We start from the raw sequence: 19,442 nt of genomic DNA, 5'->3' as shown, positions 1-19,442 counted from the left end.
ACAAGTCAATTATACCTCTGAACAACAACAACAATGCTTCAATAACCTGTTTTAGATCACCGCTTTTTCTTCTGCTCTATTCGATCTTGAATAGTTAGGTCCAGTTTGGACTCTTGGGATAAAAAGATCATCAAATTCTTCGTTATTATCAGCCCCAGCTAACAGCCCCAGCGTGATTCCTCCGAAAACCTCCTAGCGATCATTTCAGCGTTCATGCATCAACTTCCGTCCGGCAAAGAAACAGTTACAAGCTTAGGAGAAGCGTAGACCGTGTATCAGCATCACCGGGAGGCCAGTCGTCCCCGTATAGTTTATTTTTGATACGATTCGGTATCAAAAACCAATCGGGCTCGCAGCCATCGCATCGCTGCTCTTCCGCCCCCGGCGCATCTAAATCCCCACGCCGATTCCGAGTGTAGCCATCCACGGTATCGTCTAAATAGAGATCCAATATAAACCTCCGGCAGCTATTATCTCCGGGATCCAAATACTGGTGGACTCGTTCAGCCTCTTGGGGTTCTAGCCCGTCGACTCCCCATTTCGGGGGGATGACCCCTACGGGTTGAATAATCACTGCCTCACTGCGAAGCCCGTCTCGACCGGCGCGGCCACTCTCCTGCGCGTAGTCGAGCAACGTACGCGGTTACCCAATATGAATAATGCACCGGATATCCGGGATATCGACGCCCATAATGCCGACGTAGCCACGATCACATTTGCTTCCCCGTTCCGGAACCGAGCTAAGGCAAAAAATGCATTAATTATGAAGTCACGGGGAACTGGCATGTTTGCACTGTTTATCAAGGAATGGGCCCCCAATGGGCCCCCACGATGGGTTATCTTCCGATAGAATTGGGGGGCGACCGGTTCAAGGAAGGGTTTTTCCATCGGCTCGTAGGGATTGTTGATCGAGGGTAAATTGGATCGTTGAGGTAGATAAACCATGAAGCTTTGCAATTGAGGTGATTGAGCAGCCTATAGATGCCTGGCCGGTAATTTGACCCCTTAGGTATGGAGAGAGTTCAGTCTTCCTCACCCTACTAGAATCAATAGGGCCTAGGGGTGTTCTTGGAACCATGGTTGATAGTTGAAAATGGTGGGTTTATTAAGACGCGTTTTAAAAATGCGGGTGTGGGGCCAATTTTACGGAAACTTTTGCGGTAGAACTGTATAACCGCACTCAACGAGCCCGGCCGGGGAAGGTGATTATGTGTCAGGAAAGTGGTGATCAGCATCGTATTAACCCAAACGGTACCTCTGAGATTCTAGAGGATTCGATACCAGGTATTCTCGAGGGTATTTTAACCCCCTCGAGCCCAGTAGATAGGAAAGTAAGAATCAACACTCTTTTTATCGTATCTTTTGGTATTTCCCCTTTTTGATTCCGTTGCCTTTCGCTGGCCAGTAAATCCGGTGTATTTCCACAGCTATACAGAGCATTCCTGATATTATGTATGGTTCCACGATCCCGGTAGTGATCCGGGTAGCCGAATTACTCGAATGTGAGGCATATTATAGCAAGCAAGTTGATAAAGCCGGCGTTTGGACGTTCTCACCATGCGATTCAGATCCCCCGACAAGAGGCATCCGGTCATTGTGCTTCGCCCGTTCTCTAGGTTTGACGCCAGTTGTTGCTATTCTGCCGTTCAAGATTGATCTGTCGTCCATGATAAAATCTTCCATCGAATGTATGGTGGTGTGGCCTATAAGTCTTTCCATCAGGAGCCACATTTGCGGAAAGTGTTAATGGTGGGTTGTGGAAGTACCTAAATTGACTTTGTGCTCGTCGCTCCGGTTAGCCTCAGAGCCTGGAGAAGAAGACTAGTGAAATAATCTTCAGCAAGTGACTCTACACGACTGACAATGAAAGCTTTGGCAGAAGCATACTGTATGGTTCTGATTTGCCAGCGATTGCGCCGTCCCTTCCCCAGGTTTTGGTGCTTCCTGATCAGAGCGTTGACTAGTTCGACGAGGTAACTCTTTCTTCAAGTATATGATGGCCATAATATAAATGGTACTCTCTAAAGCGAGAATATTTTGGGTAGTCAGTGTTGATACCGATCAAAGGAAGAAATATGAAGAAGGTGGAGATGGAAGAAGACCAGCCCTTCTTGTACCCCAGTTTAGCACTAGCATAATCCACTGATACACCGTAATAGCATTGTCATGGAATTTTCAGTAAAATTACTGAGTGGGCCTACAGGGAAATTGCTAGACGCTGGGGCGTCAATATGACCGTTAGCGTAAGAGGGCTCAGACCGAAGTCCACGGGCCTTCCAGCTATCGAGGTTCAGTGGCCAATGATGGCCAAGTCATTATCCGCTCGCCCCAAATAAATGAATGACGAGTCTAATGGAAAAATTGTGCCCATGGTGCGATTATAAACAAAAAAAATGAGGCAGAGTCTGGAAGGTGAAAGCAACAATATTCCTAGCTCTAGTGTTTATTGCGTAGGCTAGACTCCAACCGCAAGGGAGGTAAATCTACCGGTTGTACCTCCGTACACATTAAAGAATCCGCCACCAAGGTGGCCAGGTTGTAGTGGGCCAAGGACGTAGGCAGCGAGAAGGTTCAGACCAAAATTGAGGTCGATCCGGGTCGCATGGAACACCTCGACGAGGCAAGATCGCCTATCGTGATTCACCAGACCCTTGCAAGTCTGGTTCCTAGGGGGTTTCCCCGGCGGTAAGTGCAGCCGATGTGTACTCCCAGCTAGGAGGCAATTCTGTGTCATGCACAGGGACACAGTCTACCCCTTCAGATCTGCGCACGCATTTTGTCCTCAAGGCAGCAAACAACCTCATTCCTACTCGTCAACCTTGCTCCATGAAACTTTTTATAGGTAACCCAACCTCGTGAGATATCTGGACATAAATGGCCCCAAGATAATTCATTATTGCGGCAGTATGTCTCATGACGGAAACCCATTCAACGTCACTGGCTTCCCGTCCACGGAAGTCCCAACAAACTATCCCTATGGTCCGACATACAATCTAGTAGCTCCAGAGATAGGTCCAGAAAGGTGTATCCATTCGAGCGTTCAACAACCGGAGAGCTGGGCGGCAGGATCTGTGCCTCCAACCATCACTCACTCTCCCCGGCCAAATTCGGGATATCGAGCAATGAGACCTCGGCCGGCACCCACATCGCCTCCACCGGAAGCCAAGAATAAAGAAACACACAAACGGCACCGGGGGTTGGAGGACAGAAAACACTCAAAGGCCCGAGTCTGGAGGACAACCAAAACCGCACGTCGAAAGGTATCTAAGGTGGCTAGCAGGGCCAACCAACCAGCCAGAGACGATGAAACGAGGATTGCATGGCTGTACCCCCAACTTCTATTTGCCACAGTGGCTAAGTAGACTCCTTTAGCACAACGAAAACACCTCTGATGCACGATTCAGCCACGCAGGGCCCACACTCTCGCTCGTTTGTTTACCCTCCATATAATCAAGAAAGCCCTGCTCAAGCTCCGGTCAAGGCTCTCCAGAAAACCTTGAAGGGACATGTTTTAAACTCACTGAGGGTTTTGCGCAGGATCGCTATGGATTACCGCGTATTAAACCTGGAATTTGAGATAATTAATCATTGGATGGCGGAAATCGATGGAGTTAAAGCAACAACTATCCCAATTGCATCCGGTACAGCGGCTCAGGTGCTTGTTCCTTTCGAAAGTCTGAATTCAATTCTCACGGAATGCATCACTGCTTCAGGCCCCATGCAAAGCTTTATTATCAGGGATCAGGCGCTCGAGCTGTTGAGATATATACTGATTTATGCGGAGGAGTACTACCTAGTCCAGAGCGCGCTGGTCTATTTTGATATTGGTAGATGGATAGAAAGACTTACCCAGACAAATATTAGCAAGTGAAATGACGTTATTCTCCATGGGGTTCACGAATAGACTTTTGGTATTTCCATGCCTTTTCGTGTCGGATATTATTTTCTTCTTTTACCAAATCTCATTCTGATATTCTGTGAATATATTCTCTGATATGTCACATATCCGAGAGGCTCAGTGCCGCTCTCCCCGTATTGGAGCAATGAGAGCTTCTGTCCCTTCCCTAAACTGGGTTCCAATACACTATTCTAATGTTCTACCGGTTGCTTATCTCGGTGCTTCCATCCCTATTTTGCGGTACAGAATGAATATCATCATGTCCAGCTAGTATTATTCCTGTGTTATGGATGCCTTGTAGTGGGCGCTATCATTGCAGTCGCCAGCCGGTTGGAATGCAGAGGTACGTTGGGAGGTTTCTTGTAAACACCGATCTCTAAGGTCTCCTCTGGGATTTGGGAACTGGAGTATATTTGTCTCACAGATGCATCATTGGTACCACTTCATCATATGGCACACGGGGTCGGACTGATTATTTCACGGAAAGATTCTGCAGGAAAAACGTAATCATTAGCTTGTGGCTTCCACTGCAATAATGATTCTGAGATTCAACGGAGAGTTTGTGTTACTACCTCCATGGACATCCTGTTATCGCATCCGTGGCTTGTTGAAAGGGCCGCCTCCTGCTTGTGTGATCAAAATCGGCAGCTGGGTAGGGAACAAGTCTTCGTCTACAAAATGTTGCCAGCAAGCGCTAAAGTTGTGCGACTGGGTCTGCAACCACAGAATGGATGTGGAAAAGGGGAAGGGGAAAGGGGATGCTGGAGGGGGAAGGCGGTGGGTAGGAAGCCGACATTTCTTGGGCATATCTTCGATCTAGACGGGATGCTTAACCTATTAGCCCACAGCAAGCCTTTGGAAGTATTTCATTCGCTTGCTGTACAGTGAAGGTGCAGTAGCGTGAGGGTATCTCAGAAGTTGCGTTGCTCACTTGCCTGCGATATGATTTGTGCAAGGCCGTTGATGGGAAATGTCAAAAAGAGCTTTCGGTTATGTATTTGTCTGTCCGGATAAACAAAATAGTTCAATTTCTTGTAGTTGTACACCTGTTGTTGAGTCCTGGGTGCGAGGCGTGAGCTTGAGGGGAGAAGAGATGAACCGCTGACTGTCAGTTTTAGGTAAGTCAGACTCACCTGGGTCACCTACTTTCCACCTTTCCTAAAGCATCCGACCATTCTAGTCCTGCTTGCCTCATGCCACCATTACTCCTCCTACCGTCAGATACAATTCATCCCCCAGTTGCAATGTCACGTCCACTCGGTTTCCCTTCTGCTATGCTCAAACTTACTGAATCATCCAACTCACCCCCGAATAAAGCTCTTCGCACCTGAGCCTGAAAAGTCTTAGCCATCAAGATATGATATTTTACTCCGAACTTTGGCTGGACTTGTTTGGACTTTATCGTTTGATTGTAATTTGGTGGTCCAAATGATAGTTATCAGGCCCATCAAACTACTGACCTCTCCCATCCGTCTCTTCGTCACACGATCGCTTGTCTTTGCTCGACCAAGATGCCGTATAGGACAAGGGTCAGCACACCACCCATGTCATATGCTTCGAACAAAGGGTTCCTCTCAACGACCGGTGGGATGCTTTGGTGTGTCCCAAAGGCGCTAGTCAGACCCCCGGCCAGAAGGTCTGCGGCTGCAGTGGGAGATAGCTCGCGCGCGTTGTTGATTCAAGATAAGTTGAGGTAAGAACCATCTGATTAATATGTCGCATACTGTACCATACTCTGACTCTATCCCTTCTGATCAAAAGGATGTCCCTGAATACCCTCAGGGCCTCAGCTAAAATCTACGCCTGTTCAATATTCAACCACGAGACTATGATCCTTGCCCACAGGGTATCCATATGACACCAAGCCCGTTTGCTCTTTCCCCCCTACTCCGCTGGGTACTAGAGTCGTTTCTCGATAATACGACTGACAAATTGAAGGGAAGGGGCGAAGGACTAACATCTCCAGCCTCTTGAAACACCCTCTTCCGGTGTTTGATCTTCCAAGGTCCACCACCTCTGATCTGCGCTTGCTATAGAAACTTTGTGAGACGTACTCTATCACACACTGCGCGAAAGTCGTAACATATGTTTCTAATTACGCAGATCCTGGATGCGCTATGGCGTGGTAGTAACAAAAGCAATGACTGGGAAGATTGAAGCGTTTACTCCTGAGTGAAATCGATATTTGGATAGAGCCACAAATATCCGGCACGTTGCCGGTAAGCCAAAAAGCATGATTTCTCTTATTGATATTGTCGACTTCTTCAGGCCAAATGTGCATCCCGAGGCATTTCTCTGACTTGGCGGCTTGAATCCCGCATAGCTCCCGAAAAACAAGATTTTCATCTACTTCCTCTATATCACTAGTTGGTTTATATGCCCCTGCTGATGGCAATTTGAGTTAGGCACTTCGAAGCGGTCAGTCCGGGTTAAGCCGATAGCTATCCTAGGTGAGGTATAATATTGGCCATAAAGTGATACAACTATCTGCCATATACTGGAAACTAGGGTATTTCTTCGGAATGCAAAAGGCCCGAAGACGGAGCATTATATTGTTATGGTGAGCGGAAAGCATCACAACAAGAACAAGTTTCAAATGGCCCCAACATCTCCCTATGCTGAGCTGGGTTTGCATCCTCACCCAGCTCATGTTCCTGACGCTAGGACCGAGCATGACGTACAGGCTTCACTCTCTCTCGTTCAGCAACACAATATTCCAGCAAACTTCACTTCACCATCAATTGATTAATCCACAATGTAGATCACCTGGGGCACATTTTATTGACGCCATAAAGAAGTGCCGCGTTATTCTACTTACCAGGGAAGTGCTCAATGTCCGCAGCGCAAAGTACAGTACCGTAGGCATAAGGAATTAGGTGGATACCGGGTCATTATCCTCACGCTGGGAAATAGTTATAGTTTGGAACAGCCGAAGTAGCGACTGCAGCACCGACTCGCCGCGCTGTTTGAACTCGCGAATATGGGGATGGAGGAACGGACTCCCAGGATGCTGATCGAAGCGCTGGCGGTATGAAACGAAATTGTGGCTCGGGTAATATCATAGAGGCAGGAGTGACAGTACTACTGGCTGCGAAATCACGGAATGTACTAGATCCGACCGCAATATATTTGCAAAGGCCGTCTAGTATAGGCATTAGAGAATAATAGTTCTGCTCATAAAGCTCCTGTGAGAAAACAAATTAAACTTCAGTTTCTTGGTATGTTCGATAGTTGGAGTCCTCACCAATCTGCACGTCTGAAGCTACGGGACTAGGTCCGACAGTCCAGAGCAGCATTGCAACACAGAATTTCTTATATAAGTGTCTCTCGCCACAGTCGCTTAAATAAATATTTATCGGCCTGTGTCAAGGCTTTTGCCAAATCGGTCGCTGATGAAGAAAGGAAGTCTTCCAACAAAGGAAGAGAAATTTCGAAGGGTGCGAACAAATTCATCACAGGTCGGAATATCTGTAGGCTTTCTGGAACCGTACACTAAAGACACTAAGGACCTTGAATATAGTTGATAGGCTGGAGGAATGGTTTTTGAAAAGTTGCTGGATTGGGGCCGCGATGAATAAAAATCCTGGAGTACTATGTGAAGGCATATTGTGCTTGCCATCTGGATGGCCATGATGCGCTGGGAAAGGGCTTGATGGGCAAAGGGACTTCGATCCCGAAGATGCTATGTAAAACAATTAGTCGATTGTCCTATGGCGGAGTATGCAGATCATCCGTTTTCAGCTTCTTAGATCACCAACCTCCTCTACTTCTAAATAAAGTCTAAATAAAGCAGAAATTCTTCCGGGTACATTTGTAGATGATCCACAAGAAGACCGTATAATGATATGTGCTGCTGAAAGAACCACTCTACTGACACAACTTTGTGTCCAAGAGCGGAGCGTACGATATCCTCAAAGGCGATCTGCTGGAAATGACGATGGATCTCTCCCTCAATTTCTAGAGCGATTGCTCCAGGGTCCGATGAACGTCCTGGTATTGTGGGAAACCAGCTCCATGTAATCAGTGGAAGTTGCGGGATACTCGATCGAAGCAGGATCTCTTCCACTTTCTGTGGATGCGACAGCTCAGGTAGCCGACCGTACCTGGCCATCTCTGCCATTTCGACCAGTGCCGCTACCGCACAACCAACACTGATTGTATGCGACAGCACTATAATCAGCAGCACCAATGGCAGATGTCTCGACAGGGAGCGATGCCATGGCACCAAGGCTATTTACAGACTCTATTCTCTCAGCGGCAAGCCATGTATTATTTCGCCGTGATATTATCCGATGCGATTCCCCAGGAAGAATCTGTTGAGAATCCAGCTTAATTATCAGTAATTAACATGGAGCTTTCAACGCTAACCCTAATTCGGCATGCTTTATGCATTACGAATCACTATGCAACCCCATGCCAAGAGCTTCGAGGTCCTATGGAATCGAGGTTAGTCGATGCAGTTTGCCGTCCATACCACCAATTTCTGTATACAACCGCCAGCTTGTTGTATCACAGGAAGTGGTTTCGATCCAGGCTGCATTCAGTGCTATCACCGCCCTTTCTTTCTGTTTCCATTACAAATGGATAGATCTCAGGGGGAGAAGAAGAAGCCTATAAATATGGGCTTCTGTCTATGTATGAAGAGATTAGACAGTTTTACAATTTATTCTTGATACTTCATAGTATTCATTTGCAAAAGATACTCCTTCTTCTACATGCTGTATAGTCCCTCAATGTACTATTTCAACACATTCCATCCTGGTCAGCTAGGAGTTTCGCAATTTCCCAGTTTGCTTTCTCATGATGGCCAGACGTATATATGAAGTGCCGAAACTTCACACAGATACCTTCATCTCAAACGAACATGGATTCATCAATTGAAAATATTGCCGTAGAAAAATATTTCGTGGATTATCCTCCGCTTCTCCAATTGAATAACACCTACTTTAAAATCAATAATACAGCGTGTTGATCAGGCAGAACATCATAAACTCCACTAGAAAAACGACACAAAACCGACTACACACGAGCGATTAAAGCACCACGTTGTTTGGTGCTATGCACCCAACAGATCGAGGACTTCTCCGAGCATATTCGTCAATTCCGTCAAACACGGGTAGGTTGCATCACTTCGACAAATTTCAGCATAGGCCAGAACAGCCTGAGGACGTTGTTCTCCGTCCAGCATCGTAACAAAAACTTGCCCTTGAAACGACTGCACTCTGATTGCACCGCGAAAGGAATAGTCCTGGATCCCATACCAAGGTGATATTATCCTACACCACTGAGAAGTGTCGTCCGTACAAACTTCCTATCGACAGTATTCAAAGCACTTTTGAAGTAATCAACAGCTTCCTGAGCAGAAGAAGGTCCTTCCAGAATTCTTAGGAGCATCATCCACCGCGACTCAAATTCATCGAACCCAGAATACACATCAAAAGTAGGCAACGACATACCACAGCATTTCTCGTATCCAATCAATTGACCACTGCGGTGAGTGCGGATCCTGCTTGAGTCCATACAAGGAACGACGAAGCCGGCATACATATCCTGGCTCGTCGAAGCCTTCGGGCAACTACATATAGATGAAACAGTCTATGTCACCATGTAAGAATGAAGAATGCAGTGACATAATCAAATTGGTGAAGCTTCCACCCGCGCAACACGGCGCTGGCGACGATGCAGCGGACCGAGTCCAACAGTGACGCCGCGGCAGATTTCCCTAGTAGTCGATGCCATGCTTCTACTGGTAGCCTTTAATGACCAGTCGCGTGTTACGCGTTTCGTTAGCTTTGGTCTTGAAGACCCATTTGTAGCCAATCACATGATCTCCGGCGGGTACGTCTGTTCGCAGAACCTTTTCCCATGTTCCGTGTTCGAAAAGAGACGCATATTCTTTCTGAATAGCGGCCCACCATTCTGGCTGGTTCGGAACGGGTACGGCCTCGTGGAAAGTCGACGGGTCGATGTTACTCCCAGATGCGTTACTCAATGCGCCTGCTGTGTACACCTTGCCAAGTGATTCTAGTAAGCGCCGTGAGGGTCTTCTTCTGCGGCCATAGATAGAATAGCCGAGGTCCTGTGTGGACTCTGCTTCCTGTTCGATTGGATTGACCGGTGGAAGTGTTTCCTCCACATGTTGAGATGGCGTTTTCAGTCGCTCAGCCAAGTCCGGAGGCGATGCAGGTGGCGTAGGCAATAGGCTAGATGGAGGTGGCACCGCTGGTGAAAAAGACAGGTGATGGAGGAGCATTGTCCGGGAGAGCCATAATCTTTCAGGAGTTAATTAGAATTGTACAAATTTTCATGTCGATCCTTGCACGAAAAGTATTCCAGTCTACTCATGCCCCACTTTTCCCCCCATAGTTAAAGACAAAGTTCATAATTCTAGTCTACTTGCACCCACTCCCATAGGATAGGCATTGGAATCCACTAATCAATCGCCGTCGCCGTCGTGAAGCAGTAAAAATTGAACTTCTTGGCTAGGTGACGATTGTCGAGAGACCACAGGCATGCCCTCGTGTACGGTCTGTTTCGTCTAGTTCCACACATTGAGTAATCTCAATCATCTGCTCATCAAGCTCATTGCTTCTGTCTAAAGTATGCCACAACACTGTCTCCCAACAGATGACCCGCTCAAGTAAATCCGGTACTAGACCCCATTATTTTATCATACCCATCTTTCGCTTTATAAGACGATTCTCCCCGTAATAACGTGCCCCTGATCTCTTTTTTCCCATGTAGCCTCAAAATTTTGCCATTTGACCTTGCATGTTTTCTTGCATTCACTTTGCGATGGTTTGTCCAAAGTTGTTGAGTAGCTGGCCAAACAGTCGATCACATCGTCTACCACTACCGCAGCGTAGCGAAACCCGATTGTGTTCTTTGGAATAGCCCGCTGTCGAGCAGCCATCATATGAGCATCCTTTGTTTCATTAGAAATTTCCCTTCGTTGTTGGAAAAGTTTCAATATATCAGGGGGCCGGAGATACGCGATATCGGCCTCCCAATTGAAATACCGCATCGTCGGGTAAGGGTATCTCGGTGTAGGGACTTCATCTTTTAGGCGCCAAAGGATTATGTAGCCAAGGAAGCCCCAGACGAATTCCATCACTTCCACTATATCCACCAAGTCATCCAGTGTCCTGTTGATTTTCTGGCCCGAGATTGCTTTGACCGGGTCATCGCAAGGACTCCAGTATGCACTTGGGGCCGGGCGATTACCAGGAGTTTTTCGCGGTCTCAGACGATATGCACTTTCGGCAACACCAAGAGCTAAGCCTCTCCAGAGCGCTGTAAGTGCCAGATAAAACCGCTGATAATATCTCTCGTGGTCTTTCTTCCAGTCCCCAGTGTCTGGAGTTTGACTAGGTTTTTCTCTGCCATCGAGATTACTGGCAAGTTCACGGATATCATCTCGACGGAAATGATCTGGGCGAAAAATCAAGATAGCAGGGAAATCTCGGTAATTCTTCGAAATTTCCGGGTCAAGATACAGTTTGTACAATTCCTTCATTTGATGCCACCGATTCCAGATGCGCATAACCATAGAACCGTCCTCATCAAGTTTCTGAATGCCAGGGTTCTCATGAACGGAGGCGCGGAACCCACCACACGTAAGGGCGTTGGCAGCCTCGTCGTATAGAACGGGATTCGTAGCATTTTGGGAAGATTGAATGTCCTCGATATGGCAGATCTCGATATCATGTTTGTGGTGAGGTGCAGTCAACTAATGAAGGTATCAGGAATCTGAGAGAGAGTATATAGCAAGGAGAACGTACGATAATCGATATGCAGATATGGCGACGAACAGAGAGTTCATCATAGATTGCTGAACGCAGGGGCTTGCAGGTCGATGTTAACCTTTTGTAGTCGTCGATACTCAGTTTCTCGCAGACCAGAAAAAGAATTTCCGTTGGCAATTTGAACAGAATCGACATTGGAGTGGGTTAGGTTCGAAGGAAGAATATAGGAGAAGAAGTCGAAGATGCTCCAGGGCTCTGCGAGTCAAGTGACCTCTCTCGACCTAACTAGGCGAGGTTTTGATCCGAGCTAGATCCTCGCCTGAAATCTCCTGATAGTCCTAGGGCATCTCCCCACACCACTCCAGGTGTTGGTCCGCCAGGGCCCAACGCAACTTGAAGGCCCAACGTCACATTCGAGGGGTCCTTTGAGAGCGTGCTTGCTCAGGTCCCCACCGGGCTTTCTACAACCATTTCCACGAAGGCAGCCTAAATCCAGCGCTCCCCCCTCCCCCCCGGCCCCCGGGGCGAGGACTTAATTCGATAGATTACGGTGTATTGAACTACTTGTCATACCAGGCTCGTGAGAAGTGCCGCTGTGGGAGACGTGACGTTTAGCATGTTGCTCGATCGACCGGGGTGGAGATGTTGAGCCCCTTATAATTAGGTTTAGAGGTCGGGCTGTGAGACGGTGATAAGCTTGTGGACTTGCGTGGACAGACACGGGCTAATAGCCCCGTGGCGTACACTAGCGGTGTGGGTACGCCAGAGAGTCGTATTGCGGACTATTGCGGCAACCGCCATAGGAAGGACATGGATCATCCCTATTCTGTAGTGCGCTGTGTATGAGTCCGATGTGAAACCAATAATCTCCAAATTTGACGATTTTAGCGCCCGCCACTTCTCCGGTTGGGTAACGTGGCGTCAGAGAACCAGCGTTCCCATGGCGATGACACAGCGAGCGCATCCTCTCCAGTTACGCCAGTTGAAGCTAGAATAATGACCTGTTGATGCGGTTTTTGTAACTCACTTTGCTATACGCGTCGCCGCAAAATGACATCCTCCTTGGACGTGTCCACAATCCCCAAGTTGAGTAGGATCGGGAACTGTGCAAATTGCAAGCCGAGGATCGGTCGACGGTTTTGTTCGCCGCGCTCCACGCTCTGGTACGATCGGCGAAGAGGCTGCCTCTGAACAGCCGAAGGATTCAAGGCCTAGGCTTTGCGATGTGACACAAATCACAAATAGATAGTGGTCTGCAAATTTCCTTACGAGGGGGCCACACCGCCGCCAAGGCGGAAGTCCCGATTGGATCATTGTTGCTGGCATGACTCGCAGTTTCAGAATGAGATAAGGTAAGTGAAGCAATACCCCGAGAAAGAAGAAAGATAGTGGAATGATGATGTATATTTCAAAATTTCAAGTAAAATCTAGCCCATTCTAGTTACCTCGTACTTATGTATAAAAGCCCTAATGTGAAAACAAAACGGGGAAATGTAATTTCGAAGATGTCCGAGACACCAATTCCCATTGGCTATCCAACTCGGCTTCTAGGAACAGGACGCTAGAAACTTGACCTCTGGGATTTCGTACTCCAGGTGTCACATTTGGGCCTGGGGCTGCATACAACATACATATACCGAGCCCTCATCACTCGCAATCGAACATTATTTCCAATTTCTCGAAAGAAATTGTCTACAAGACTCTTTGCACGTACTCAATTTCCCTTAGTTCGCAATTGACATAGCAATTCCAGCTCGTAGGGGTCAGAACAAAAAGTTTGAGTGATGAACTGACATCTGTGAGGTGACTTTTCTTCGGATGAAGGCCGGTGGATGCCTGGCGCTAAAAGTCGCACTTTTCGAGATACCCCTGTCGATTGTGCAGGCATCAGAACATACATGGACCTCCGGTTGCAGCATCCGTGCCCAATCCGTCATTCAGGTCCAATCATCTGATTCCTTTCGAATGGTTGTGCTCTATCGGTCGGTAGTGTACTCCGTAACGGCCGCAGACCAGGTAATCGTGCCTAGTCTATCGCACAACCTAGGTCTGGGTCGAGATATCCAACCCGGACCCGGACCCAACCCAGGACCCAGGCTGGGGCCCCATTGGGGCCCCAGTAAAACCCAACTTTTCATAATTTTATGCTCTTTTATTCTCTGTATTAGCTATTTTCTACTAACTTAATAGGTTTAGTATAAAGGATATATATAGATATAGATCTAATATATCTAAACTTCTAATTTAATTCAAATCTAACTAGGTAAAGTGGAGAAAATATAAAAATGGTGAATTTTATGAACTTGAAGTTCAAAATATATATCTGAGATGGGCGTTAACACCACCCTTTCCCTATAACCCTATGTAATTTATTAAATTTTGACGAACTGAGGGAGTGGTCAAATACCACTAGGACCCTTTGGGACAGGCTTATTCATCGTTAACCCAATTCCCCCTAGTATTTGTACGGTATTCCGGGCACATTCGGAAGTACGGTGTTGTAACACGCCGAAGCTTATTTGTATAGTCCCCTGAGATCGTTCAACCGATCTTAAGACCTACAATCAATCACCTGATTCTATTGGACATGTTCAGTACTAGCCAGTACATCAATTCCTCATCCTGACAGTTTTCCTTCTGACTACTGGCTGGTTATGAACTACTGCTAGATAGCAGAATTTGCCACCCAAAGCTTTGCATGGGACGGCAGAGGTTTCTACGGTGAAATAAACACCAAACTAAATGTAATTTTCTATAAAATCAGACGTAGCAAATAAAGGAGAAAATGGCAATATTATTAGGGTTTTATTGCAAAGCTCTGACAGCATATAGTGCTAGAGTCTTTGGGTTGTCTTCCAAAGTATCTTAGTTACGAGCGGTCATGGCGGGAAGCGGTTCCGAAGGGATGGACGTTATATCACCTCATCTAGCCCTTCCACATTCAGTTTGCTCACCTTAGTTTCGCGCTTTTCATTTTGTCGTCGGTGTGGGCAGGTGCCGACAACTGCTGGTACAGTTTTGGCTCCGATTCTCGAGTTTTGACATATTCATGCCAGGACTTCGACAACGGAGGTGTTGTTTACACGTCTTCCCTAAACCAGAGTGATTGTCTTCGAAATGATGATGGCGAGCTTTTGTTCCAGAATGGGTAAGTTCCAGATCATTCTTCTTCTCTGTTACCTTGTGCAGAATGACCAAACCATTAATGTTGAATATGAAGCGGAGGAGCTGCCTGCACAAATTGCTTCGAGCAAGCTGGCGCAGATGAGGATATTGATGGGACGGTATATAAAGGGAACTCGAGGCCTTTAAACTATATTAAATGCTCGTGTCCCACTGAATCCGGCGAGACTAAGGCAGCGTCAATTGAAAGGACTATGTGGAAACCTGACAGATTTATATTCTACTAACCATCAAGTAGGCTCTGTTTTAACGACCGTGTCTTCGTATAGCCTAACTTGTGGTGCCACCACAGCAACTGTCTCAACGTCGGTTCCAGCACCGGCTACATCTAGTGCGGCTCTGACGTCTGCGATGCGTTTCTAGCTATTACCAACATAGCCTAATCCAACCTAACTCTATTCCCGACGTTCCACCCGGTAGGTTGTAGCAGCCTACAATTCTTCCCTCTCAACAGCCATAACTTTGGGAAAACATTGTGAACAACCTTCTCAAAGCGGCCATAGTCTAGCTTAATTCTGCTTCTATTCGCTCTCTATAAAGTACAGCCCGACGTAGCTGCTATCTGAAACTCTAGGCGCCCAAAAACTTAAATGACACGGGGTTTCCGCTCAACGGCTTGCAGCCAAGGCCAGTCTGATTTGCGTGGATGAACCTGGCGGCGACTTGCTCATTATCTGGACATCCGGGTTGACCGTAGAAGACAAGCTTCCCGCCATTCTCCAATGCCAAGAGTTGAAGTCCCGAACCGCCGCTGCCCAATCCGTCGAAGCAATCCCCAGAGTCACCAGAGTATGTAATAGCCTCTCCGGTACACCTGGCGTTTTGGTAGACCACAATGTGGTACATATTTTTGGATCTAGAGTTCGACATACCGGCAGTAGTAGCTCCATGCACCACAGCAGCGATGTTTAGGGAAAAGATAAATGCGAGAACCGAATTTGATAGTTTGAAGTACATTTTGGCTTAGCGGGGCTAGTCGATGGGGAACGTTTTTCTTCCAATATGGGTGGTGAAATATCCAAGCGGAACTGACGGACGTTTGCAAGTTTTCCATTATATATATACATATTCTAATAATTTATGTTAGTTATTATTAGATATCGTATATATAATTACATATTTCATGAAAATGACAAATAATTAAAATATATATTTATATATATATATATATATATATAAAATATGACCCATATATAAGGGTGTGACCTAAAAATGAAAAAAAGAATATATATATAATTATCATCATTTTGAGATGTTGTCCTCATCCATAAATTGATGACTGCGTAGTAATAATGTATGTAACGAATGTTAGATTTACTTGAAATATAGATCTCTAAATACACTTCGAAGCATTAGAAAACAACCCAAGGGCCAAAACACTGTATACAAACTGTTGTAGATTCTCAACAATTGGTCCTTTGAAAGTCCCCGATATGTTTCATGTGCCGTAAAAGAGAAAGTCACACGAGATGGATGGTCCTTAGGTAAGTGTGCTAATATACTGTCGTTATCTAGCTGAGATAAGGAGTCGGCTGAGCATGTCCTTCGACAAGATAGGAGAGAAGCATGCGCTCGATATCACGATAACCCTTATTGACCGCAGCCTGAAGAGCTGTTCGGCCAGACGTCGTGACAGGTGGGCCATTGTTATCTGCGCCATACCCCAGGAGATGCTCAACTATTTCATAGTGACCCTGCTCTGCCGATATGATGTTATAAGATACGAGCTCGCTATGCCAAGTGTACTTGGCACCTTTCTGGGAAAGATGCTGGCAACACATGATAAACATCGACTCGTCTTTTCTTTAAAATACATGTATCCTGCACCACACATTCCTTTTAGATTAGAGTGAGCAAATAATACTGGGTGTGCAAACCCCGTAGGCTTTGTTTACCAATGCCAATCCTCGCGCAATGGAACAAAGCAGTGTATGGAGTCTAGTGGCCTTTGGTGGACTCCGCTTTTACCCACGCCTCCTTCACCCCCAACATAAAGAAGCGTTTGATGTCGTTTCAAAGCATCGTAAGGATGGTTCGCCCAGTCCAGTGCTTCGCTTAACACCTTTCTGACAACCAGGCGCTGTTTAGCATTCAAGGGCATACTTTCGGTGACAAGTAAAGTTAGAGAGGTAGGCGTGGAACTGTCCTGTACATAGGACTTCTGGTCAGCCAGGGTAGGGATCACTTCCGGCTCATTAAGCATAGGCTCCAAGATAGCATCGCCAATGTCCAAACTAAAGCCGTCCAGTTCATAGTCCCCTTCAAGCTCTCCACTATGTACAGCTCCATGTTCACCAAACTTAGCCTGTTTTTTGAGTCGAGACTCCCATTGCTGTAAAGTGGATGGCGGGAAGAAGGCGAGGCCAGAGGCCCTGTACGCAGGGATCTCAAACTCGCTGAGAGGCAGAAGGTTATGCAGCGGCGGTCCTCGATTGATAGTTGTTGCGTGTATCAAGGAAGGGATGCGTCGCCCAGCAAGAAGCGTTTCACGGTCCCAACTTTTAGCGATGGTGTGATAGGCCGCGATCAGACTCTCGATGCTAATACTTCATCCAGGTCCGCAAGAGAATCGTCAGCATCGGAGTCAAAGTTGTCTATTCTGAGCTCATCAATATCGCGGTCAAATGAACTATCAACGCGAACTGGCGCTTCATGAAGTTTCGCATCAGCTAGACTGTCTTCCCTAGACTGCCGCAGGAGCTCAATATTTGCTGCAAATCCTCGAATATGCGGGGTGAGCGTCAGCTCTACAATTTTCCATATGTGGGAGCAGGCATCGCGCTTCGTCGGCACATCGTTAGCGTGCTCTTGAAAAAGCGCTGGTAACTGGCCCCAAGGAACAAATAATCCGAGTAGTATCTCCGCTACATAAGTCATTCGTATTTGACGCGGTTTTGGGGTGGCCTCCCGGAACGGCGTCCCCCGAGGCTTGGAATTCAGTGAGCTGTCCGTTAACGGTGACATTGCTGACCTGAGATGAGGCGCGAGGCAGACGTTGCACATGGGTATTGCTTTGAGGGTGTGACGGGTCAAAGTCGACGTCGTCCGTAGTCGCATCTCGTACACTCTTGATTCGTATGAGCAGACGAAACAAGTGAATTGCTCGTAATTATTCTCCACATTGTCAAAAATGATCCGCTGCCAGTGGTCCGACTCCCATAGTCATACCAACGTGGGTCTGGGGATAACCGTGGTATAGCTAAGGCTGACAGTAGACGGCGACAAGGATCAAGGAGATAGGAGGCGTGGCCAAAACCGACCGTTGGAGGGTTCAGAGCCCACCCATAACATCAACATTGGGGTTAACAAATTGATCAGTCCAAGATCTAATTAGATGAATACGGGGCTAAGATGAGATTCAGGGGTAATTAGACGTCCCAGCTGTCGTCCAGTTTAATTTGGGGGAAATTCCACCACTATCCCCATGGGGGTGGGTGGGCGCAATATAGTAGACTGGAATTAGTTAGGACTTTGGCTTAACTATGGAGGGAAAAAGTGGGGCCATGAGTAAGTAGACTGGAATTACTTTTCATGAGTAGACTGGAATTACTTTTCGTACGAGGATTGAACTCAAAGTTTGTACAATTCTAAGTTACGCCTCGGAGATTATGGTCCTCAAATTTTGGAGTATTTAATTCAGCCATAAAAGGTGTGGTGGCCGATCAAAAATTTGGAATTAAAACCCTAAGTCTGTATTCGACCCAGCATGTTTTTGACCCTCAACCGTGCCAAGCGCCCAATACACAGCGGTGTGTTGGGCGCTTGGCACGGTTATTGGGAAGCAGCATTTTACGTATCTATACAACCGTGCTCGCAGTCAGGCGTTCACTTTTCAGAATATTCTCTCCAGATGGTCGTCCAAAACTAGACTGCGGCCCTTCAATCCCGCGAGGGTTTTTAGAGACATCCAAAAACCTTGAGCCGAGCCTAGACAATTACAGACTATGACACTCCTGACTGACGTGTAAATGAGGCGCCGAAATAAGGCGGTGTGCCGAAACTTGACAAAGATACCTTCGCCGTAATTGAAGATAAATCTATCAAATAACAATAATATCGTAAATAAAGACGCCTGGGGTATCCTCTGGCTCTGAAATTAAATACCATCGAATTTTAAAATAATAATATAGGATGTTGCTCTAGTGCGACTTTGTGAACAAGGGTCAGCGAAAACAAAAAATACACCACAGAACTATAATCACTGCCTATTGTTGTGATATGAGGCTGTTGCAGATCAAGAAGCTTCCAGTTCTTTCTGCGTGGAAGAAATACATGATGCAAGTAGATGCCTTCACTGTGTATATATATATAGCCCCATGTCTCCCTCTGAGAAAACAATTAATTTATACCTATGAACTACAACAGGTTATGAGCCCGGGAGCAAAATCTCGGGTGCCGTCTCTCCTCATCTGAGAATCATCCTGACTATCTTGAGTATATATCTACCCCGCTTTAACTATCCTCACTATGTCTGCTCTAGTCCACGACTCGCCCGACCGAGTCATCACGGCCATCGAGCCCTTGACAGGAAGCGACAACTTCGCGACCTGGAAACGTCTCGACTTCCTACCTGAAAGCGAGGCAGGTCTGGGATGTCGTGTCGGGCGACCTTCAGC

General features: G+C 46.8%; 6 protein-coding genes across 6 annotated transcripts; all 6 read right to left on the bottom strand.

The window, feature by feature from the left end:
• Positions 1-6,795: 6,795 nt before the first annotated feature.
• Positions 6,796-7,194, bottom strand: N7471_010597 (uncharacterized protein; the record flags this gene model as incomplete). The annotated part of the gene is made up of 2 exons (XM_057283316.1): positions 6,796-7,083; positions 7,105-7,194. The coding sequence occupies 2 exons, from the start codon at positions 7,192-7,194 to the stop codon at positions 6,796-6,798; spliced, it is 378 nt and encodes a 125-aa protein (XP_057132295.1).
• A 3,392-nt stretch (positions 7,195-10,586) lies between these two features.
• Positions 10,587-11,838, bottom strand: N7471_010596 (F-box protein; the record flags this gene model as incomplete). The annotated part of the gene is made up of 2 exons (XM_057283315.1): positions 10,587-11,627; positions 11,680-11,838. The coding sequence occupies 2 exons, from the start codon at positions 11,836-11,838 to the stop codon at positions 10,587-10,589; spliced, it is 1,200 nt and encodes a 399-aa protein (XP_057132294.1).
• An 836-nt stretch (positions 11,839-12,674) lies between these two features.
• On the bottom strand, positions 12,675-12,957 carry N7471_010595 (uncharacterized protein; the record flags this gene model as incomplete). The annotated part of the gene is made up of 2 exons (XM_057283314.1): positions 12,675-12,854; positions 12,913-12,957. 2 exons carry the CDS (start codon positions 12,955-12,957, stop codon positions 12,675-12,677), a joined length of 225 nt encoding a protein of 74 aa, XP_057132293.1.
• A 2,439-nt stretch (positions 12,958-15,396) lies between these two features.
• Positions 15,397-15,783, bottom strand: N7471_010594 (uncharacterized protein; the record flags this gene model as incomplete). The annotated part of the gene is made up of 1 exon (XM_057283313.1): positions 15,397-15,783. One exon carries the CDS (start codon positions 15,781-15,783, stop codon positions 15,397-15,399), a length of 387 nt encoding a protein of 128 aa, XP_057132292.1.
• Positions 15,784-16,337: 554 nt separating this feature from the next.
• N7471_010593 (uncharacterized protein) lies at positions 16,338-16,607 on the bottom strand (the record flags this gene model as incomplete). Its single annotated transcript, XM_057283312.1, has 1 exon — positions 16,338-16,607. One exon carries the CDS (start codon positions 16,605-16,607, stop codon positions 16,338-16,340), a length of 270 nt encoding a protein of 89 aa, XP_057132291.1.
• Positions 16,608-16,717: 110 nt separating this feature from the next.
• N7471_010592 (uncharacterized protein) lies at positions 16,718-17,790 on the bottom strand (the record flags this gene model as incomplete). Its single annotated transcript, XM_057283311.1, is given in 2 exon segments — positions 16,718-17,359; positions 17,374-17,790. 2 exon segments carry the CDS (start codon positions 17,788-17,790, stop codon positions 16,718-16,720), a joined length of 1,059 nt encoding a protein of 352 aa, XP_057132290.1.
• Between the last annotated feature and the right edge of the window lie 1,652 nt (positions 17,791-19,442).

This window comes from Penicillium samsonianum, assembly GCF_028829775.1.
Source record: "Penicillium samsonianum strain IBT 33392 chromosome Unknown utg000006l_segment0_segment0, whole genome shotgun sequence".
In the NCBI taxonomy this organism is placed as follows: domain Eukaryota; kingdom Fungi; phylum Ascomycota; class Eurotiomycetes; order Eurotiales; family Aspergillaceae; genus Penicillium; species Penicillium samsonianum.
This window is presented reverse-complemented; position numbering and strand designations above follow the sequence as displayed.